General features: G+C 49.0%; 1 protein-coding gene across 10 annotated transcripts; it reads right to left on the reverse strand.

Annotated features, from left to right (window-relative positions):
• Nucleotides 1-1,797: 1,797 nt before the first annotated feature.
• On the reverse strand, nt 1,798-23,725 carry SCAMP4 (secretory carrier membrane protein 4). 10 transcript variants are annotated; one of them, XM_074566012.1, is made up of 9 exons: nt 23,643-23,674; nt 22,549-22,622; nt 18,023-18,093; nt 17,529-17,584; nt 14,618-14,746; nt 11,483-11,639; nt 6,819-6,920; nt 5,748-5,865; nt 1,798-5,015 (listed from the first exon to the last, which is right to left on the reverse strand). In XM_074566012.1, the coding sequence occupies exons 4-9, from the start codon at nt 17,533-17,535 to the stop codon at nt 4,839-4,841; spliced, it is 690 nt and encodes a 229-aa protein (XP_074422113.1). In that variant the 5' UTR covers nt 17,536-17,584; nt 18,023-18,093; nt 22,549-22,622; nt 23,643-23,674; the 3' UTR covers nt 1,798-4,838. The 10 variants fall into 10 exon arrangements, with proteins under 10 accessions (XP_074422113.1, XP_074422117.1, XP_074422111.1 ...); XM_074566016.1 differs by lacking the exon at nt 22,549-22,622 and having other exon boundaries at nt 17,882-18,093; nt 23,643-23,725; XM_074566010.1 differs by lacking the exon at nt 22,549-22,622 and having other exon boundaries at nt 23,643-23,704.
• Between the last annotated feature and the right edge of the window lie 7 nt (nt 23,726-23,732).

Raw genomic sequence — 23,732 nt, forward strand, 5'->3', positions numbered from 1 at the left:
GGAGACTCAAGTCTTCAGCCACCAGCATCACCCTAAACACCCATTTCAGCGTTTCCAGCTGCTTAAATGGATTCTCTCCCAGTTCCAGGGAAACGCTCTCCCCCCAGCATTTGTCTAAAGTACTTTTTTCCCCTATAGGTGTTTGCTTCTGGAAGAAAACGCTATGATTGTAGAGAATTGGGAAAATAAAATGAGCTTCTCTGCATGCAAAGCCCAGATGTTGCTATCCTGGCCCCATGCTGTGACACGGCACTCCTGCTCCCGGCTCAGGAGAGCAGCCAGGGGCTGTGACCCATGTCCCACCGCTGGAGAGAATAAAATTGCCCCCGAAGTACCCGACGGCAGAACCGTCCTCCCATTTCCTTTTCGCACCATCCCACCACCATGAAAGAAAGAGGCAATTTCAAGCACTTTGAGAACACGCATGAGAAATGTTCAGACATTTGGCTTGAGAATTTAACCCATCCTCTGGAGCTGGAGAGGGAAAAGCAAAGAGTTTTGATTTTATTTCAAGGCAAATCTCCAGCGGTGAACATGCGGTGTGCCAGGCATGGTCTGCAGAGACCTGTACAGCTCATGCTACAGAACTGGCTCAGCACCGGCGAGTTAGCAAGAAAAGCCAGGGAATTTTTGTGGGGAAGGCATCCAGCTATGAACCCTGCCCTCCTCCCGCGGGCACGAGTTAATTAGGGCTAATTTGCAAGCAGACAACGCAAAACGAACCACTCTTGATCATGCACGGGAGAACGAGCTGCTCAGGGGCGGGCAGACGAAACCTTCCTGCCGTGAAACATTTGCGTTCAGGGCCTGGGAAACTGAAGAGTGAGAGAAACACATCAAGAACCGGACAAAGAAAAAGCCAGGCCCCTCGCTGTGTCCCGTCCAATAAACCCCAGGCGAAGAGCCCCCACCCCACGCGGGGGATGCTGAGCCCTTTAGGGAGCGAACAACCCGTCGCTCCTGAGTGCCGAGGACCTGCCCGAGTAGCGGCTGGAGCAGGAGCTTAAAGCTGTGCCTTCTGCTCAGACTTTTGAGGGCCTGGAGTAAAGAATTTGAGCAAAAGCCATTTCATCCTCATGCTCAACACATCACTGGCACAGCAGCGAGCAGTTGTGGGAAACCACCGCCAGTGGAAGCGAGATGCTGATGGCTGGGCAGGGGGTGCCTGGCACAGGGCTTTGGAGATAAGGAGGACACTGAGATGAGCAGATGTCGTATCGAGCAGCTGTGATGAAAACAGCTCTTCTAGGATTAAATATCTGGTACAGAGCGGAACTGGGGTATGAAGCCACAATATGGTAGTTTGGGGCGATAAATTCAGCTACACACTAAACCGAGTGATTCAACTCACCTTCGCTGTCAAACAGCCCGTTTACTCCAGGGGTAACGATCTCCTTCTGGGCAACAAACGGGAAAAGGCAGCAGCCAGCGCTGCAAGGAGCCGGCACGAGTCTCTGCACCACTAAGGAGAGGCCAGGACACAGACCTCGACCCTCGGGAGATGCAACTTTCTCACCGCCACCCATGCCTCTGCTCTCCCTTCCCTTCGTTACCAAATGAGAATAATGGCAACGCCTTTGGTAAATGCTTATCAGGCATCTGTAAGAGCACAAACCACAGCGTGCCACTCTCACGCCGGTCGCCAACGCAGAGGATGGGCTTCATCCGTAAACGTGCTGTTCTTTTAAGGAAAAAACAACATGTGGTGGGGAGACTTTGGAGGAAAATAGAGATTTCGCCATTTCCCTCTGCCAGATAATTCTGGTTACCTAGGAACAGACACACTTCTCTAATGCGGCCAGTTCTTCTCATCAAGCACAGGATGAGCATTTATTGTCTTGTGATCAGGAGAAAAACATAAACAAAACCCAGAGCTCCACAAGTGACATGAAACATCGCACACATACACGCCACATGATGCCGAACAAAACCGGGAGCCAGGTCCAGGTTAATTGTGTTAAGAAGTCTTAGAAATCTAATGTAAACATTTAAAAACATACAGAGGAGTCCAAAAAAATAAGCCACAGTAGTTCAGGCAGCGCGTTGAGTCAACTTTCTGGAATTACGGTTTCTGGCATCAAAGAGGATGGAGGGGGGATGAGGGATCTGGCAGATCCCACCCAGAGAGGTTCGACAGAGCTCTGTAGAGACCTCCAGCAGTGACTGCTAATGGGGTGCGATTCTGGTGTCCAGCTCTAACCATTTTGGCGGGCAGGCTCCTAATCACCCTTCTGCTTGCATCAAGCATTTTCAACATGACTCAACGTGGGTGCTGCAAAACAGCCTCCCAGATTATCCAAGGGGAGAAAAAAAATAGAGAAGCCAAGCATGGAGTCCCCGGCAAGGCTTCTCCTTTTGGTTCCTTTGAAATCTCCAACCTGACACACTAAAAAAAAAAAAAAAAAAAAAAACCAGACAGACACCAATCGCTTTTGAAAAATTTTGGCAAGAGGCTGAGGATAGCGAGGGGCAGGGCTGAAGGGAGCGTGATACACGGGTGCACCATGTTTTGGTTTCCAGGCACAGCCAACATCGCGTTTGGCCCCGTTAACCTCCCCTCGCTCCCCTGTAGTGCAATCGTATTTCCAGGGAGTTAATCGACAGGCAGTTCTTTTATCACTCTCTGATGGCAAGCGACAAAGAACACTTAAAATCACACATGCGACAAAGGCACCTAAAAGCTTGACAACGCGATCAGGTCGTGTTCTGTTAAGAAGGCTTCAAGCGCTCGTACTTACAAGCACATTGTACACTCGCAAGAAAAAAAAAAACCCTCGTGTTTGGAGCACATTAAATAGCCCAGACCCAGCAAACGGCTGGTTCTGCAGCAGGGCATCAGTGTTGCTTGTAAACTGAAATTCAGGGAGGCTCTGCCCTCTGATTCATGTTTGCTTTCGCTTTGGCCCTAGTAATAAAGGTGTCATGCAGACTCCAAGCTGTACTTCACTTAGTATTTACAGTATGACACAGGAAAAGTTAATAGAGCAAATGGGAAGTTCTGCAGGGGTGATGCAGAAGGAAGAGTTCTCCTTCGTGAACTATTGTTTTATTAGGTAAGGCACATATAGAGACAGTTTTCAAAAGATCACTTGCAAATCAATTCCACCTAGCCAGGACAGCCTCCCTGTCCCTTGCCAGGAGCCAATTTTGTTTTCCAGTTACTCAGTGTGAATTTGGAGTGACTCCACTTCCACCATAACATCTCCGGCATCCCATCCGCCAGCCGGCCAAGCTCTGGGGCTGACCGAGGGGGTGCCCAACACCTCCCAAGTCCCCGCGGTGGAGCACTCTGTCCTTCACAGGATCGTTGGCTAAAACTTTCAGAGCCAAAGACTCTGAACACTCACTCCTTATAAAAATATTGGGAACTGACCTCCCAGTTTTGACAGGTTTGAAAAAATTCACAGCAGGCCGTTGAGGGAGAAGAAAAAACTGCAGCCTTTGCTGCTTGGATCACTGCAGGACACGGGGGAATTGGATGGCTCAGGCTACAGGAGTCCTGATGTACACGCACAGAATGGAGATGAAGGACGAGACGGATGCTAGCTCTCAGGGAAAACAATCCCTCCCAACAGCTTTATCCTCTCTCTAGCCGATTCTGGGAGAAAGGCAAAAATCTCTCTCTCCCTGCTTGTACCTGGAAGGAAGGCGCTGCTGGCTACACAGCCGCAGACCTGGTCTGCGCCGCTAGCATCAGTTACGAGGACTAACAAGCTTTCCTTGGTCTACCAGACCCCACTGCATAACATCTGGATTTCAACTACATCAGCAGAAAGGAGAATTAAAACTATTCATTGTAACGGAATTCCTCCCAAACCACATTGGGGCCCCAGATCAATAGTTATCTTGCATCCGGCTACTGGCTGGGAGCCCAGAAAAAAGGGTGTCCCAATGGGGCCAGGTGTGTCCCAAAGAGCATTTGTTGGGTCAGCACAAAACCTGGATGGAAATTAGATGGTGTAGAGATCTCGTGCTGCCTACCTCTAACAGGGTGAACATCCCCCAGGTAGCCAGCTCCAAAGCCCAGCTTTCCAATAGTTTCCCGTGGGCTTTGAATCAGGCTTTTAGCGAGCAATCATTAACCGAACGAGATGAATCTGCACCTTTGAAGCACACAGATCCAGCAAAAACTTTTGGTAGCAGAGAAAGCAAGGCTTCTAGCATAACAAAAATCCTAGCCAGACAAATGAGGACTCTTGTGGACTTCACATCTGAACAACGCTCACCCACAGCAAGCACCGCTATCTAAAGGATTCTTCACCAGAGAGTGCAAGCAAATGAGGTTGTGGACTTTACAAATACCTTTGATATCACTAGTACCAAATAATTTAGGTGTCGCATTTCCCTTAGAGTGAAAAATTCCAGATTATTCATCCAGGAGAGTAAACACCAGTTGCTACTAACGCTCTGATTGTGTTAGTTACAATTAGAGACGACTTGGCAGCGTCCTGTGCGTGTGATGAAAACTAAGCAGGGAGGCAGGAGAAGGAGCAATCGCGGTAGTGTTCATCGTCGTGGGGAAGTCAGCCTTGTCCACATCTGGTCACGAGAGGATTCCCTCAAGCCAGGGCAGTGAATGGTTGGTTCCTCAGTCTGTGATGAGGCAAATACTGGTAACTCAACACAAACAAAAAACTTTCCGATATGCCGTGCAGAGCTCCGGAGGTGGCGAGGGCTGACAGCACGTATCTTCTGCGGTGATGAGCAGACAAAAAACAAAAAAGTCCCCAAGATGACTGGGGTGCTTGGCGGGGGCGGGAATGCAAATGATCTTTTCAAATAACAATAATAAAAAGACCAAAAAGAAGAGAATCCAGGCAGTTTGCAGCTGTTGCTGCTTAAGGCCATTGGTTTCCCGGGGGATAGTTGGGCACTGTGGGATACTCTGGCAGGCTGTTCCCAGAAAAATTGTTGTACTGGGCCTCCCTGCTGGGGGGGTTCCTCCACGTGCCACTGTTCCACTCGTCCTGAGCTTTCTGAAAGCTTCCACCACCCCCTCGGTAGATTTTATGTACCTAATGAATGAGAGAGAGAACAAGAGAAAAACCAGTAACAGGCACCCAAACCTCCTCCTTAGAAGAGCTACAGTCACTTTGTTACTGTATTGTGTGTTTGTTCCTCTCTCTCTGTAAAGAACTGTATTTCTAAGGAACAAAAGCACTAAAAAGGTAATAATATAGTGAACAGAGGTGCAAATAGATAATATCAACCCAAGACTTCGACCCATTTCAGCCGGACTCCTGGGATTCAGGTTGGGAATCCCACAGCAAGGCAGCCAACCCCGGCCAGCGGGCTGAAACCTCTGTAACACTGACACTGCTGCTTCAGCAGAGCTTCTGTCTTCTCTCCTCCTCTGCCACCAGTCTACCAAAGCTTTCCAGACAGTCCTACTTCCAAATCTTTATTTCTGCAGAGAACCGAGGACCACTTCCCATCCGGCCATGCAGTCCCCACTGCAGGCCACCTCGAGATGCTTCACCTTTACCATCAATGACCATCCCCAGGAGCAATGAAGTGCTTCAAGTGATGTAAAGGAACATCGCCACATGAAATGGTGACGACACTCAGCCCCAGCTGTCTTGTGTTATCCGGATTTGTCCTCTAGATACTCTGAGAGACACCAACTGACTACACTGTAAAACCTGTAAAAGCAGGGATGGCTTACGGTGGCTGCTCAGCTGCCCGTTCACATTATTGCAGCATGAATTGTGGATACTCCAAGGCAGAGAGACATCTGAAACACCTACCCTTAAAATGCAGATGAGCATTGCGACCGCCGACATTGTAAACATAATGGCAGGAAACAGCATGAACACAGCAGCTGCCACATTGGTGCTGAAGAAAGTAATGGCTGCCAGCCATCCGCTGGAAGAAATAGAAAGAAAAAAAACAATATAGCCCCCTTTATAAGTGTCCTTATTATAAGAAAAACTGTTTATTCACACCCAGAAATTACCAGGCAGCTTTAAAGCTCTTGAAAATTAAAAGAACAATGAAGAAAATGGACAGAATTAAATACAGGTATTTCTCCAAGACCTCAAATCTCGCTTGCCAGCATCCCTCGCTAATCCAGTCTCAGTCCTTTAGGGAACTGCACAGACTTTGGGAAGAGAAGATTTATTCCCAAGGTGCTTTTGGTTGTGCAGAGGTCGAGTGTCTAGAGACCGGGACTGGGACCAGGGAATAGGATTTCCACTGCATCTCTATTCCTTTGATGGCAATAACCAGGTAGGGCAACTGGAGAGCAGAGCACTTAAGAAAACAAAATGCTATATGGAGTGCTGGGACTTTCTATTATTTGTAGTTTCAGCAGGAATTGCTCCCAAGTCTCTAGAGACAGAAAGTTAAAATGCCAAACAATTATAACATAACCAGGGACAGACACTAAAATGCTCCCATTTATTTTAGGACGACTCTCACAATACGTGCTCTATAGGCCAACAGTGAGTCATCACACACTGCTCACCATGTGCTGCGAATAATTTGAGGGCAATGCTAAGGGAGGATCAGATGAATCTTGAAACTGGCTGGTTAAATGGTAAGAAGAAATGGACGTTGTAGGAAGGTGCTAAAAAGAACTAGCAGGTGAAGGTACCCGGCTCCTGCCAACACAAGAACTCTTGCAATAACCAGCAACGGGAACAGAATTGTGCACTCCAGAATTATGCCACAGAGGAAAACGGAAAGCTTCTTCCCCTCCACCCCACACAGATTCCCACCAGTTTCTCAAAAGTTGATAGAAACAGCCCGTAGCCTGAAGCTCTCAGGCAACGGGAGCCGAGGGCTCAGGTATAAGGCCGTAGGAGCATCCTGCTTACCAAGCTCCCCATCCAGAGAAACCAATCGCCTGCAGGATCGTCAGAATAAACTGCGCGCCAAAGACGAAGAAAAAGGCCATAAAATTGAACGAGCTGTCCGACCTGTGAAGGGAGAGAGGAAGTTAGGGGGAGACTGGCACCTCGTGTTGCTTCACGCTGATGTGTGACCCCATCACGTACAAACCCTCAAACGTGGTATCTCCGAAGAGATCCCTCTACAGCTGCATACTTTGAAGGCGACTCCTCTTTCCCTGGCAGTTGAGAGCACACAGATCCATCAATCATCAGCACCGAATCTCTTCCAGTAAGCCTGGTTCCTGCAATTGCTCTACCCAAGTAATCGCATATACAATGACACACGAGGAGAGGCCATCTCCTGCAGAACACAGTGCCCAAATCGTTTCTTTCACCAAATATCTGAAGACGGCACAGCCTCACACCTGCGCAGCTCAGCACTGGCAAGGAGGCACAAGGGGGCCTGAAAAACGGCAGGCAGAGTTTGCCCACACGCTAAAAGTGACCATTGAGCATGAGAATTCCAGCTGGGAATGTCTCAGTAGCTGCTCGTCATCACACTTACACACCCACGGTCAATAATGCAGCACTGGGACACGGCAGGAGGAGAATCAGCCACGTGAGAAGCGGGTGGTGCCCTGGCTGGGGAAACGCAGGAGCATGCTTTCACACCACTGCGGGCTCCACACCTTCAGGACGTACAGGTTGAGAGGGTCCCGAATATGTGAGGTCCTTTAATCTATGCAGGTATAACAGGCAGCACGAATATGATCCCAAACAAGACGGCTGACAGGTATCTTCACGGTCTCTCCGCCATGGGTGCACAGCACAGTCTTGCCCAAGTTTTGGCTCTGCCATAGAACTGCAGCAGAGCATCTTCATCCCATTAAACCAGCTACACTGATGAGCCAGCCTCTCACTGTAAGCCCAGGCACATCTACAACTCCCCACATTATTGTTTTTTAATGCTACAAATGATTCCCATCCTCTCAGGAACTCAAAGGGCCCAGATCCTCCTAGAAGCTATGCTAAGGCACATTGAAGACGTGGAGGTGATTCGAGACAGCCAGCACGGCTTCACCAGGGACAAGTCCTGCCTGACCAACCTAGTGGCTTTCTACAATGGAGCAACTGCATCAGTGGACAAGGGGAGAGCTAGGGATACCATCTACCTGGACTTCTGCAAGGCCTTTGACACGGTCCCCCACAACATCCTTCTCTCTAAGTTGGAGAGATATGGATTTGATGGGTGGACTGTTGGGTGGATAAGGAACTGGCTGGATGGTCGCATCCAGAGGCTGGTGGTCAAGGGTTTGACGTCCAGATGGAGAGGGGTGACAAGTGGTGTCCCTCAGGGATCCGTACGGGACCGGTGCTGTTCAATGTCTTCATCAATGACATGGACAGTGGGATCAAGTGCATCCCCAGCACGTTTGCCAACGACACCAAGCTGAGTGGTGCAGTTGATGTGCCAGGGGGATGGGACATCATCCAGAGGGTCCTGGACGAGGTAGAGAGGTGGGCCCGAGCAAACCTCATGAAGTTCAACAAGGCCGAGTGCAAGGTCCTACACTTGGGTCAGGACAATCCTTCGTTATCAATACAGGCTGGGGGCTGACGTGATAGAGAGCAGCCCTGCGGAAAAGGACCTGGGGGTACTGGTGGATGAAAAGCTGGACATGAGCCAACAATGTGTGCTTGCAGCCCAGAGGCCAATGGCATCTGGGCTGCATCAAAAGAACCGTGGCCAGCAGATCCAGAGAGGTGATTCTCCCCCTCTGCTCTGCTCTGCTCTGGTGAGACCCCACCTGGAGTGCTGTGTCCAGCTCTGGAGCCCTCAGCACAAGAAGGACATGGACCTGTTGGAGCGGGGCCAGAGGAAGCCACAAAGATGATCCGAGGGCTGGAGCACCTCTCCTACAAGGACAGGCTGAGACAGTTGTGGGGGGTTCAGCCTAGAGAAGAGAAGGCTCTGGGGAGACCTTCCAGTCCCTAAAGGGGCTCCAGGAAAGCTGGGGAGGGGCTGTTTGCAAGGGCATGTAGCGACAGGACGAGGGGAAATGGTTTTAAACTAGAGCAGGGCAGGTTTAGATGAGACATTAGGAAGAAGTTCTTTACGCTGAGGGTGGTGAGACACTGGCCCAGGTTGCCCAGAGAGGGGGTGGAGGCTCCATCCCTGGAGACATTCAAGGCCAGGCTGGATGAGGCTCTGGGCGACCTGGTCTAGTTCAAGATGTCCCTGCTGACTGCAGGGGGCTGGACTAGATGGCCTTTAGAGGTCCCTTCCAACCCAACACATTCTAGGATTTACAGAACAGATTTACAAAAAACACTTCAGTTGCTTATGAGGCAGCTTGGTGCAAGGGGGGGTTTACAGAAGAGCTCCAGTCATTCCAGCTCCTGCTCAAGCCCTGGAAGTATTTAAACGGCTATTATTGGAATTATTAATATCTTAATGTTTATCAGTATTATAATTCTATCCCCTAATGCCTAAAGAAGAGATGAGGGAGGCAGGACCCCCAGGCTCTGGAGAGGTCAGTGCTGTGGAGCCTGGCTAGTCTGGGACAAGCGGAAAAGCCTCCAGCCAGACCCCTGCCGCTCTGAGCCGCGTGCTGCGACCTTCCATTACCTTCCATCTTCCCTGGCCACAGAGATGCTGTGAAAGAAACGTGCCATCCCTGGAGCATCCTCACGACCCTCCCCCCCACCACTTAAAATATCACCTCAGAGTACAGCAATGTGAAAGAAATACTTTAAACATGGGCTGTTCACAGTGGTGCCTGTCATAATCCAATTAACAAGGATTAAGCTCGAAGCTGAGCCTTCAAACAGACTTTCGCAACTACGACCTGAAAGGGCTGGAGGAGTCTTCATTTGAAAGGATATGTGGGAATTAGTGAGGATACACAGAAAAGGTGATTTCTGATCCAGCTTTCTGGTGCAGATTTGCAACAGCTTTGCCCTAGCGCCAAAGCTCTGCAGCTAATTTAATTTTGGATGCAGATGTATGACGAAAGTTTTACGAAAGCATCCTCGCAGGACATGATACCAGTGTTGAAGGGTTGCCCCTTCCCAGAAGCAGCACAGCCAGTGGGTCTGACCCGGCTTTCCTGAATCACGACTAGCTGCGATCCCCCACGGAACAGCGCTGCCCCACTGCAATGTTTTCCAAGCCTCTTCTACAACTGATGGCAAAGTCAACGCTCTCTGGGCTTGCCAGTCTCTCCCTACGGCTTATTCTTTTTTTAACTGTAGAAGTCTTTACACAGGGTACCCTCAGGGACCTTTCAGTATTCAGTTGCATAAACACATACAAACAACATTAAAGAAATAATTAGAAACGGTCCTTGTGAAGCCCAGAGGAGGTCAACGGTGAGGAGTAATTTTTCCCGGACTTCAGAATGGAAACTGCTCTTTGAAGAGAGCTCTGGCCGGCACTTGGAGGCCCTCGGGCTTCTGCACTAGGGATGGGGACAAAACCCCAGCCCCAGAGGGCAAGAGTTCAGAGCTGGTACTTTCACGTCTTTTAAAACTTTCAGATGAATCCGACCCAGCGGCCTTCTGTTTCCATCAGAAATAATCCTCTCTGTACTCCATGATGTAGAATCACAGAATGTGTTGGGTTGGAAGGGACCTCTAAAGGCCATCTAGTTCAACCCCTAGTTGGACTAGGGTCTGTACAACACTGATGCCGTTGTAAGCACCACCGTTAACTGCCCAGTGTTGTTATTATACAAAGCGTAAATTTGGAAGAGCATTTAAACAACTAACTTAATCTGTGCTAAACAGACAGCACCCACCTGCCAACTCCCACTTCTATCGACTGCTTTTGCCGTTCTCTAACCCGACTCAGCACAGAATCTGGTGAATAATAAAAATCCCGCGCGTTCTGGTAACAGGGAACCAGAAAGAGCTTCACCTTCACCCCTGACTGGTGCGTGGGGTCTGCTGGTGACACGCAGTGTGACGCCGGGCAGGTCCCTCCCCTCCTCTGTGCCTCCTCCCCCTGCGGCAGGCTGGAAACTGCTCGGGACCTTCACGGCTCTGACAAGCATTATGCATTAATGTCTGAATAACGCCTCGTGATCCACAGCAAGCATGAGCAAATGCAAATGTTTATTAATTAAAGTGAAAATGTAGGATGGCTTTAAATATTTGTGGAGTTTCAAGAAGGGCTCGCTCCAGGGAACTGCTTTTATCTAAAAAGCAAAGCTGCCAAGCTCTCAAGTATCTAGAGACAAAAAAACCAGAAGAGTTCTCAAAAACTAATAACTTAATAGTCTTCCATCAAAATAAGCCTCAATGAAGCTTTACCAAATTAGTATCTATCTTAATGTTATACTGATATGAGGGTGCTGCTAAGCCTGAAATATTTAAGTAAAACGTGAATTTCATCCTCAAACAAATCCTCATAGCAAACTACTCGCTGCTGCTCACCTCCAATCCTAGGCAGGTGACCCTCAGTCCTACATCTAACATTTAAAAGTAGCCGCATTCTTCTTCATCTCAAAAGTAAACAAGACATTCAGACATCAAGCCCTTAATCTTTATCCCAGACAGAGAGATCTCCATAGGGGCACTTCCCAGTAACAACACATCTCTCTCCCACAGGAAACCCAAACAAAACTTCCCCGTGGGCTTCTACTTACCGAAAGGCTTTGTAGGCAGGTCGGAACCAGCAGACGTAGCCGCAGGGGCTGAAGAGGATAAGCCAGAGGATGGCCAAACCAAAATTGACCCCGTAGCCTCCTCCGATCCACCACGCCAGGCAGGCGATTATATTCACTACCAGCGTCATGCAGTAAACTGTTAAGAGGGCAGAGGAAAGAACGTGAGGCTGTGCAGCTGCACGTCTGTGCGCAAAAAGGAAACAAACGCCCGGTCCTGCAAATAGGAAGGGTCCACGCTGCAGTGGGAAACTCGAGCCCAATAACGCGGGGGCCAGCAGCACGGGGACATCCATCTCCCTCTTTTGGGACCTGCCAAAGGATGGAGAGCTGGGTAGCGACCGATGCGACCAATACAAGACTCAGGCCAGCATTATTAAGAATTACAAGCAAGGTTCAATTCCCATTTGTAGCAACACCCCGTTATGAGAGAAGAGCAGTGTAAAACGCTGCCCTGCACCCATCCTCCATACAACTTTGGTCTCCGCTTGCTGAGGCTGCCTCGGGAGCTATTACAGAGCCAGCTCAGTGCCTTGCGGGCTCGCTCTCTGCTTCCCTGGGCCTCTGAGGAAGCCTGCGAGTTAGCTTCAGGGCTTGTAAGTGCTGCCTCGAGCGAGGGGATAAGCAAACTCCAATCAAGCTGAGAACACGGGACCACAGGGGTGGCTTAAAGGCCCTTTCACATCCCTGTTCCTGCCACTTGGATAAAAAGGAACCATTGACAACAGCCCCCAGAGCACACCAGTGCTGCGCCAAGGAGATGTGCGTGAAGCGACGCTGCTCCCCCTTTTCCCTGGAGCTCAGCATCACTGCAAAGGGGGGGCTGCAGACTTCCTAGTGTCCGCAGGCTGAGCTCAGCCCCCATGCCAGGGGCTCCCCGCTTTCCCCTCAATACTCCAGGGACTCCCTGCACGCCCCAGGCTCTGCCAGCGTTGAAGAGGCTTAGGCCAGTTACAAGCTCATACTTTGAAAAACAGTCGGCAGCTCTTAAAAAAACTTTGCAGTAACCTGTACCAATTAGCACAGACAAAGAGAAACCAGAAGGCAGAGGGTCCAAACACAAACGACCCTTCAGTCCTGCCTGGTGATGAGCTCACAGCACCACTTTGGACCCCGGTCTCATTTATTCAGTCAAAATTACATCCCAGAATGTCTCTTCGCCCGTGGTAAGTGAACAAGCCCTGCCCATTCCTTGCTTCACTACCCGCCGTGGCTCTGCCGCACGCCTGCACATCACTGCCTCGGTCCTCTGACGCCCGACGCCAGCCTGGCCTCTCCCGACTCTTGGCGCAGACCCACCTGCCTTCACGCTGCTGAACAGCTCCAAAGTTGGGTGGTCATAAAAAAATATTGACAACACAGTCAGGAGAATTTAGCGTGGAAAGCATGCGAGCCCAGCCGCTGCTTCTGACACACAAACTACGTGAGAGTTAAAATAAAAGATTGTTTTACTACAAAGAAAATTTCTTCCAAGTAGCTAACAACAAGGCTTTATACGCGATGGTTTGGGTCTATCTTAATATTGGTGGGAAGAAAGAATTTTAATTATTTAAATTTAATTTATACAGTGATTAGCTGCAGTTCTAATTTTTCTTTTCAGAAGTCATTTACTCTCTACAAAAACACCCCAATCACCAAGCCAGGAGCATCCATAAAGTTTTGAGGAACTTCTGGCTCTCCCTGCGTGTCAGGCAGGAGTTCGTTCTCCAGTAGTGGGAGCTCTGGTACAGGTTTCCCCAAACCATCATCCACCTTAATAAAACATCCAATTAAAGTAATGAGCATTCAACTTTCCAGTGATGACTTCGGTGTTTCTATTTTTAACACCGGCCTTTTCTTGTTTACCACTTTCCCTCCATATGTGTCTCTCTCCATTCCATCCCAAAAAGTCGGGGAGAGCCCAAAAGCAAGCGTGGGCAGCCGGAAATTTTAAAACTCCTGGTGAAAATGCCAGGTCTTCTCCAGCCACGCCTTGACTAGTTGCCCAAATGGCTGGCACCTTTCCAGCCTGCCATTAACTTGACTGAGGGACGCTCTGTTTGGGGAGAGCCGCAGACAAAGGCAGCTTTACAGCGTGCAACATTTAACCAGTTAGTCTGAAGGGACAAGCAGTTTCTTCAGGCAAGAAAATTACAGAGCTCATTTCAGCATCTCTAAATAACAAAAGAACAATGGAGTGATAGATTACGCTATTATTTATGCACACAAATCTCTCTCATACACACATCCTATGCATCTGGAAGAAAAGCCATGCCACCAAATGCATATCTGGCAGAAAACAAGGTTTCCTTCAGTGAGGAGGGTAAATAGGATGACAAGCATTTAGGGGGAAAAAAGATAAGCAAGGCAAAAAGATTTTTAATCTTCCAAAGCATTCCCTGTGGTTCTCTAGCCCTGCCGCACCATTTTTCATCCGACTTCATTCCTTGGAAAAGAATGGTCAATATTCATTACTGATTTTTTGAACGGCTGAGCCAGCCGGCACGAGCCCAGAGCCAGGAGGTCTGTTCATACAGAGCATCGGCAAATCACCAGCTGTGACCAAGAGGATCAGCGCCTTCTCCAGCAGGACAGGGAACCTTCTGCAGGCTTACGGATAGCTGCAGAAGAGACGGCACACGGCTAGAAGACACTGCTTCGACTGGGAAGGGAAATCTGTGGATGGCACAAACAAGGGGGAATTCTACCCTTCCTATAGCGAGGTGGGGAGACAGGTAGCAAGCATAAAAGCCACGTTTATTTTCTTGCCTAAAATTCTCCTGTTCATCCTATTTTAGGCCAATTGGGAATTACTTTAAGAGTTACGTTTTGGGGAGTAAAACGTCACTTGCATTAATAAAGGATTCAAATGTGGTCTGCTTTTTTCCCCCTCAGATTTACTAATAGACTTTTCTAGCACTATTACTCTCTTCTTTCTTCAACAGCTGCTCTGTGGCAAAGATTTAAGGTGTGACAACTTAAAATTTGGGCATAAAGTTATAGTACAGTATTCTATGAGGAATATTGTTTCTCATCAACTAATTGCAGTCACAACTTTAAAGCACACGAGTCATTGAGATGTATGGTCTGCTACCACACATACATGTTTTCCCAGCACAGGTTTCTTATTCAACTTACAGATCCAGACGTGGTAGATTCTCTTCACCAGAGACTGATAATCGATGGGAATTTCATCAGCAAAATTCTGGTAGAAACATGGTTTCAGAGGGATAAACTTGGGGAGCGGTGGGAAGTTATTCACCTTTTCTACAACGCAGAACACAGACATTAGCTGAACGCAGAAGCATTACCATATGGCTGAGCAGGTGTAATACCCTCCACACCTTCCCCACACACACCCCCGGGCCCCAGGGTCGAGGGGACTCCTAAGAATCAAAAGCGAAACCCATCGCCAGCTCTGGCCATTCATCTCCATCCTCACCAAACACCTCGTTCTCCTTCCTCGGCAGCGGAGAGGACACTTAAACTAGCACATGCAAAGCTTAGAGCAAGTTGCTAATGAGCAACACGTGGATTCAATCCCTTTACTCATCAGTGTGAAGCTGTGCAAAAGGCACTGCAAGACAAAAAAACCTGAAAGTAAGCTCCAGGATGAAGTTCCCCAGGAAGTGGGGAGAGGCCAGCAACATCTGGGGGCGGGGGGGGACAGGCTGCACGGAGGTTTTTAATTACAACCTCTCTGAAAACCAAAGCCAGAGGAAAGGCTGGCCATTGTCCAGCCAAGCAGATTTACCTACAGACACAAGCTCTGCACAGCCAGGCTCGCCGGCGCGTGGTGGCAGGGATGTCCCTGTCACAGTAAGGAAGGGTGCCTTCGGAAAGCACCTCCCAAACTGGAATTTAGTACTTGGATATCATCCAGTTCAGGGAAGGCACATCAGATGTCAGGCATGATTGTGTTGTGACAAGACGCATGAACGTACCCTTTTTTCTTTAACAGACACGTTTTTCCTGTAAGGTTAAGCCCCAGAAAAAAGAAAAAAAATCAAACCCACCGCATTCAGATACAATAAATCAGCAAATGCTGACAAAAGCATGGCATGGTGAAGAAAACCTTACCTTAGTAAGAAATTGTGTTTATAAATCAAGTAATTAAATGCCTAAATCCTCTGTGTTTAAGCTGCTGTCAGCTTCTACACAGATGCGCAGATTTGTCGGTGTATCTGTGTGTGCCTGGATGTGCGTTTCTACATGTTTGGGAATGTTTGCTCTTGCCTTCCAGTGCTGATTAAAGTTTGATTCCAGGGCATTGTGACTAATTGTCTCTAGTCTACTTCAGCCCCAGTAAATAGAATTAAAAACAACCAGAGGAAGAGATGAAGAATGTCCTGGGAAAACCTCCAAATGGCACAGAAGATGAGAGGAAATGTCTGAACAAGAACTGTCAGCGCAAGAGTTCCCCTTCTCTTGCCATTATCTCCCTGTGAGAAGACATTTTGCAGGAGCAGCTTCCTAGCTTCATTTGAAGGTTGGCAGGGAAGGAGCTAAAGCTGTAAGCCAGGCTTTAGGAGAAAAAAGGCTTTACTTCGTGCAAAGGAAAGACATCTTTTCACACAGAAAATACGGTGCGGATAACGCCCACTGTGAGTACACCAGAATTAAATATGGAATAATGTCTGAAGTCACCAGCTCAACTTGTTGTTTCATTAGACTTTTCCTCATAAAAACAAATATTAAGTCTTCTGCCCCTCCTCGCCCATCTCCTCTAAAAGCATTTAACATTAGTTCAGGTGCCCTTTAAAGCTGGTATTCGTTACTGGATAACACCTACAGCCCATCACATGTACTTCCGATGTCTTGCCGCTTTCAAAGTCCATAGGAATTTGGACTTCTTAGGACTTATTTTTTGTTTGCTATAAACACCTCCTGAGCTTTCTGCCGGACACTCTGTCTCAGCTGCCTACAAAAGGACATAACAGTGCTGGATCAAAGGAAGGGAAGAGGGCTCCGCTTTTAAAGCTAACGAGACAGCTCTCTAGGAAAGTCAATAAGACCAAGATTAACCGACCACAGTAAAAGCAGATTCTCTAACAATCTGGGGGGGTGGAATTTGAGGGATGAGGAAAATTTTGTTCTGTCCCTCTTCAACAGCCGAAGCTGCAGGTAGTTACTTCGGTTCTGTTCTCTTCTCTTTCCTCTCTCCTACAGTCCAGCTCTGTCGTGGGCAGTAGAGCTGCTGCCAGCCTCTACTGCAGAAGTTCCCAAATGGTGGGGCCAAAACCAACTGGCCAGCTGGGCACCAGCCGCTGCAGTTTGTTATTTTTCAAGCTCACAACACGCTCCAAGTACTTCCACACTTGTTTGCTAGGTACACAAAGATCGGGATTACACCTCTTCTCTGTGGCTGCCCAGCTGCAGGCAGCCAGATGACCACTTTTTCCCCACCCAGAGACCCTGTAGTTTTCAACTGTTCCGGGTTACTTCCAAGAACAGACAAAAGAAATCAAAGGAAAATATCCCCTTTCATGTCGGACCGCATAGCTTGGAGTGCTACAGCACTCCCGTTGAGGCATGGATCAACACAGTAGATCAGCAAGCACAACCCGTGCTTTCACAAACTGAACTGTATTACCAACGAACAGCAGCTGTATGCAAGTCCCTGGCCCTCTCTTATCTTAAAAAGGTTGGGAGGAATTGTGCTACTAATGTCACCAAAGGTAAAATTAAGATGTATCAATATCAGTAGTACAGCTAGGAACGCTGTGGAAAGCTGTTTAGCCTCCGTAAGGCAGGAATTCTTCTCATATACTTTTTTGTGAATAAATTCCATCCTCGCAGAGCTTTCAAACGAGTCACACCTTTAGGGGCAGAACAGTAAACCCAGCTGACAAATCTGCAGTGGATGCAGCATAAAAGTGAATGTGACCAAGGCAAGAAAAGAGAAGTAGCTGAAGAGCTTTCGGGATCTCCGAGATCTCAGGATGGGATGCATGTCACATACCTGATGCGTTACAGCCATCACAGCACGCTGAAAAAACATTCTCTGAAACCTGTCTCCCTACATCGCTGTATTTTGAGGTGCTCTTACCTGCCATTTCTATTAGGAGTGTTCCCTGGTGAAGTTTCAGACAGATTGCAACAGATCTAGTGGAGAAAGAAAAGCAGGTCAGCACGTGTCACGAACCAGTGCCCCAAGAACCTCCTGGGTTCGGGACTCTCTCTGGCACAGCGTTTGACAGACTACAAGCCCAGGCTCCCACTACAAACCAGTTGTCTCCAATTGCCCAAAGTAGACACGCTGGAACCTTACAGAAGGGATCACTGTTTCTCCTTGTTCATATAAATCTCCACCTGGTAGCATCTCATTCAGCACAACCCCACTGTCAACCACTTTTAAGGCTTGGATTATTCAGCAGCAAACAAATGCACTCGTAGCGGTACCTGGCAAAGGCTGAGGACGCGGAGGCAGCTGCTGCCAGAACACGGGGACCTCCCAGCTGCAGCCAAACAAGCCGAGGCAGCCAGGTCTGGGTGGGACCCAGCACAGGGCACGCATCGGAAGAGAAATTTGTAGGAGCTCACCAGACTCAATGCCTCATTTAGGTGCTGAGATGATTCGTTGGCTTCTGGCTCTCTGCAGACTTTCCCAGCTGCTGAAACAAAGAGATGGGCACTGTTAGCTGGGAAGTAAACTGCTGTTCAAAAAAAATAAATAAATAAAAACAATCAGCTGGTACACAAACCCCAGTGTCCCTCATTATTTTAATAATTGTGCATAACCCTTCTTAAAATGCAGGTTCATTCTTTCTGTTACCACCATTGAAAACAACCGTAATTCTGGAAGAATCGAATCCTGTAAAGTTTACTCAGCGTCAGCCGTGTTGCTGATTTTGGCAGAACCGATCACACAGATGAAAGAGATGTCTGTGCTCAGCTTTGATTCTACCCTCTTTTCCGTTAAGGATAAAAACACCCCGTGCCCCCAATGCAAGAACAGAACACCACAAAACAACCCTTTAAACCACCACTGCAGGGTCTGACAAAAGTTATCAAGACGAAGGAAGTCTAGACTAAAAACTGCCCCGACAAAAACCCAACAAACACCACAAGCTGCTGCCAGCACCGACAGCAACCGCAGCACCCGGGTCAGAATAGCTGCGTTGTACCCAAAGCCCTCAGGATTTACAGCAGCTCGTTTCCCTTTTCTGCACCTCTGTGCCATCCCGCGCGCCCCGCATATGGTCTGGAGGTTGCAGAGTTTACACTGGTGCAATTATTTTGTTGGGGTTGCATTTAATTTCCCTTTTAAATGAGCTACTCTGGCACAGTCCTTGGTGGAGAGAACGGCACTCTAATAAGCGCGACCTGCACAGGCAGCTTATTCTTGCTGTACGTAGAGATGCAGTTATATACATCTACATCGAGAAGAACATATTATTTTGCTTGTACCAGACTGAAGAAAGCAACAGAGTGGGGGCAGGAAAGTCCTGAGCTGCTCAGGGCTGGGACTCCCTGGTTAAAGGCTCGCACAAGGGGCCCCGTCGCAGCTGAAGCCTCCGGGCTTTCCCACAACACAGACGTTACCCAGTCTCTGACAGGCGTTTTATAACCTATGATTTAGAAGTGGAAGCATTTTGCTTTGCCTTTTTTAAATGTGTTAATAGAAAATAGAAAAAGTATGAAGACGGTTCAGAATACAATTAAAACTCCACCCCACCCATTTGCAGCTGCTCCCAGCTGAGATCTGTAAATTTTGGGGCAAGAGCAAATGACACACAAACACTAGTTACACGAATGCACTAAGAGAACAGACTCTCACTGAAAGACGAGCAGATGAGTAAGATCCACCTTCAGAAGAGGAATATTTAGTTCACGCACTCCAGTGCCAGTGTCTCGCAGCTGCAGAGCGGTGGGAGGCGTCAGTCTATCCCACTGGAAAAGGGACCAGAAGGAAAAACCAAGGGACACCTTCCTTGGCTTGAGGGGGCCATAGTGGCCAAACAGTAGCTCTCCTGAGCCCCCCCTTCTCAAGAAAATAATTGTGGTGAAGCTGAGTGGCTTCAACTCAAATAAATAAGTAAATAAACAAACAAACAGAGAAAGCAGCATTCTGGTGATCCACTCCCTTCACATCTTCCCCAGTTGTTCTCATTTACCTGCTCCTTTCCTAATAAATCTCAGCCATGGTTTAATGCTTTGAAGACAAAGTGCATTATCACAGAAAGAAGCTACGACAGAAACTACCGAATATTTCTCTCTCCGTCAACCTTTGCTTTTATGAGTAACCTCACAGAAGTTCCTGGCACAACAACTGTCATTTCCCTACAGAGAGATGTGTTTTGGAACTGCAAAGCAGCATTAAGAATATTTCTTTTTGCAAAGACAAGCACAAGTGACCAAGTTTTACACTGAATAATCAGTTCCTGAATCACTGACCTTCCACTGGTTCAGCTGCACTGAGACCCCAGCCCAGCTCCCGGGGAAAGGAAAGGGTGTTTTCCCCCACGGACACCGACACCAGCAAGCTTGAACCTTTCACAGGCATGAATTTAAGACTCCAGGATCCAACCCAATGCTATTTTTGTTCAGTGCTCCGAGATCCACTTGCACAGGAGTCGCTGTATTCATACCTCCCCAGCTCACCGCTTAATTTGGGCAGGATTTCTGCAAACTCTTTTTAATTGCAGGGTCTTGGGATAACAGGCCTCAGATGTACAGTCAAGGAAAAAATCTTGTGGCTAATAAGCGATGACGTTGCCCAGCTCGGATGGTCAGTGGGGAAAACGTCACTGTGCAGCCTAAACATCCTCCAGTCAGGCTCCAATAGTGAGATCCTGGCATAAGGAAATAGATTTGCAGCAAGTGCCAATAAACGGGTACATAAATGGGTATCAACAAACCACGTGAGAATTTGTGCAAGATGACAACACATAAAATAAGCTCTCTATTCACCGTAACATTTGCAGTTTAATTGGGAATAGATAAAACCCAGCATCTCGCACTCCACTGCAGAGATTTCTTCATGTATCATCCAGTATTTGGGGAGGGAGGAAAAAACCACCCAAGCTAAGGAAACCGTGGTGTGAAGCGAACTTCCTTTTTCCACTGTGGTCATCCACGGTCAGTGAATAACTCCAAAGTTTACAGTCCAACACACATGACTCACAAGAGCCCACTGGAGACAGTCGGAGCTTTTCTTCACCAGCGTTTCAAAGACAGAACTGCCCTGTGTCATTTTAAGAGACATTTTCCTTTTAAACCAAGACGCGTATGCAAGCAGCGCTGTTTTTTCTAGGCGGACAACAACATGATTACTTTCAATGTGACTTCAGTGTGAAACACGTTTCACCACCTCAGATTAGGGAAAAATTTGGGAAAAAATACCTGTGTCAATCTGCTTGAGGCACGCTGCATGACTGCATGTATGTCACTGTTTTGGCCCCTTGTTTGATATAAAATTTGTTCTACCTAGGTTACAGTAAATAGTTTTAAAAGTTTCAGTTATTTCTCACTACTTCTTTCTCCAAAAAGAGAGAAGGGTAGTAAGGGAAATAAATAAAGGACAGGCCAAAGGAGGAGTCCTGACACGGAGGTGGGAGAGCTGGACTCATTTCTGCTTTGCCATAAACCCACCCTAAGGCCAGATTCACGGGACACCGGCTCCTCTCGTGTCATCTGCGGATGTCCCAGCCAAACCCAGAAGAATCCGACATCCTAAGCTTTTCATCCAGCAAAATTCACCAGCTTCTGAAGTCTTGCTTTAGGGTATTTTCTGTACCGCTTTTATATCTTCATTCCGCTACGATAACTGTAGCGAGGCCTAGAGCTTCCATGCAGATCTGTACTCAAGGGTTTAATCTCGAGCACTTTGCCGAAAGCAAATAGAGGGGCAGGATCCGTACGTCACGGCAACGACAGAAGAATTTGCCAACACTCACTCGTAAGACAATGACTTCATGATTCGAGCACAAGTGGAACGAGAAGACCTGGGCACAACACGCAACTGCTGGAAGTGGTCTGAGCTCACCCCTCCGGTGAGGGCTATCACCAGGGACCAGGCTTTCAGACCACTTCACGCTGCGAGCCAGCAGACCCCAGACCTTTCAGAAGAGCAAGTGGCCTATAAGCAAGGACACCCCGCAGGGATCTAGGAGACGTGGATTTGAAACCACCAGCCTTGGCAGGGAATAACGTGTCCTCCAGTGCTCCTGAGACAAGCGAATGCCTTGCTCATATGCCTCTCCAGTTGCATTTAAAGAGAAAGTGGTGACTCTGCACTGGTTTTAAGAGGAAATGATGGGTTTGAGTCTCATTCAGACGTCCAACTCTTATCAGGAACTTCCCAGAGAGCCCAAGGCAGCAGAGGTCACTCTGCAAGGCACCAAAATGCTCAGCTCAGCACTATGAACCTAGACTTTGTATAGCTGATACAGTTTGCTTTTGACAGTGTTTCCTCTCCACACCGTGCATGGACAACCCAGCGGAGCAGGACACTGCCCCTCCAGCGACGCCAGCACAATGCAATGCCGTGCTTCAAATTACATGGGGCGACCAAACCAGCCAAAAAATTAATTCCAAAAGCTGCCTAGCATGACCAGTGAGAATGAGGAAACTGTTTATGGCAGCACTGCTGCTGAGAAACACACAGGGAGCAATAAAGGTAGCAAGGGTTAGCCTCCTCCCACGTCAGTCCAACGGACACTGGGGACACCCGGCTGTACAGAGGATTTTGCTGCTCCCCTCCTCCATCCTGGAGCTGGTGAGAAAGCACAATCAGAAGCAATTGCCCTCAGGTGTCTCCCAGCCTGTTTACACAGCCACATCTACTGCCACAGCAGATGGGCAGAAGCCTTAATTTAGGTACTACGGACAAATGCTGACTTTGGTATGACCGCTTCCAGAAGTAAATCGTGGCTCTCAAGGCCAGAACCACAGAAGGCTCAAGAGAAAGCACAGAAACACGCATGTTCAGGGCACAAGCCTATTCCACCACTTGTCACCTACTTGGATTGGCCTCATAGAAGACCTGGGCTGCAAATAGTAGCAACAACATTAGTTGGCCCAGAATAACACTAAAAGGAAGATAAATTAATCTGTCAATTACCTACCTAATTTCTAACTCACTGCTCTCTTCATCACAAGCTCAGATGAGTTTCTTGAGCTAGTTAATGCTCACAAAAAACTAAGACCAGAGAGGGGGAAATAAAATTAGAATGAATCATAGAATGATCACAGACTGGTTTGGGTGGGAAGGGACCTTAAAAATCACCCAGTGCCACCCCCCCTGCCCTGGGCAGGGACACCTCCCACCAGCCCAGGCTGCTCCAAGCCCCCTCCAACCTGGCCTTGAACCCCTCCAGGGACGGGGCAGCCACAGCTTCTCCGGGCAACCTGGGCCAGGGGCTCACCACCCTCACAGCAAACAATTTCTTCCTCAGCTCTCATCTCACTCTCCCACATTTACAATGAGGAAATCGATCTAGTAATCTAAATCTACCCTCTTTACAATGACAATGTCCGCGATGTATTGAGGGCAGTATGTGAAAGCACTGGTACGCAAACCACCCACGTCCAGAAGCTTCATCCTCGCTCCTCACAGCTCCTGGACGATCACTTCCATGGACTCCCCCAGCAGGAGCCGTGCAGCCGCCCTGTGTCCCCCTGCCCCGGCCTCAGCCCCTCGGCTTGCCCTGCGCTCCCCGGGCAGCCCCCGTGATGGGGACAGTGGGGACAGAGGGGGATGGAGGGGGGCGAGTGGCACAGCCGGAGTGCTCGGATCAGCCCCGATACACCCGCCATCGCGCTCCGGGGGGGGCACGGACCCCCCTCCCCCCCCGCCGGCACACGCTGCCCCCGACAGCGGTTCCCAACGGGGCTGACCCCAATCCCGGCCCCGCCGGGTGCTGGCCCCGATTCCTCCCCACACCCGCGCCGCCCCCCTAGACCTGTCCCCAAAACCTCCCCGACACTCCCTCGCTGTCCCCAGGGCTGTCCCCGTCACACCCCTGAGCCCCCTCCCCGAGCAGGCCCCGTTACACCCCCAGGGCCGAGCTGGCCCTGTCACCCCCGGGGCCGGGCCCGCCGCACTCCCTCACGGGCCCGCAGCTCTCCCCCCTCCCCGCCGCCGCCGCCGCCGTCCCCCAACCCAGCCTCGCTGTCCCCCCCATCCCTGTCCCCATCCCCCGGCACTCACCGTACCCACCTCAAGGCGCAGCGGCCGCAGCCCCACTCCACCGGGCCCGTCGCGGGGTGCGCTGGGAAATAGAGTCCGGACAATGGCGGCCGCCGCCGC

Source organism: Larus michahellis, chromosome 23 (assembly GCF_964199755.1).
Source record: "Larus michahellis chromosome 23, bLarMic1.1, whole genome shotgun sequence".
NCBI classification, from domain to species: domain Eukaryota; kingdom Metazoa; phylum Chordata; class Aves; order Charadriiformes; family Laridae; genus Larus; species Larus michahellis.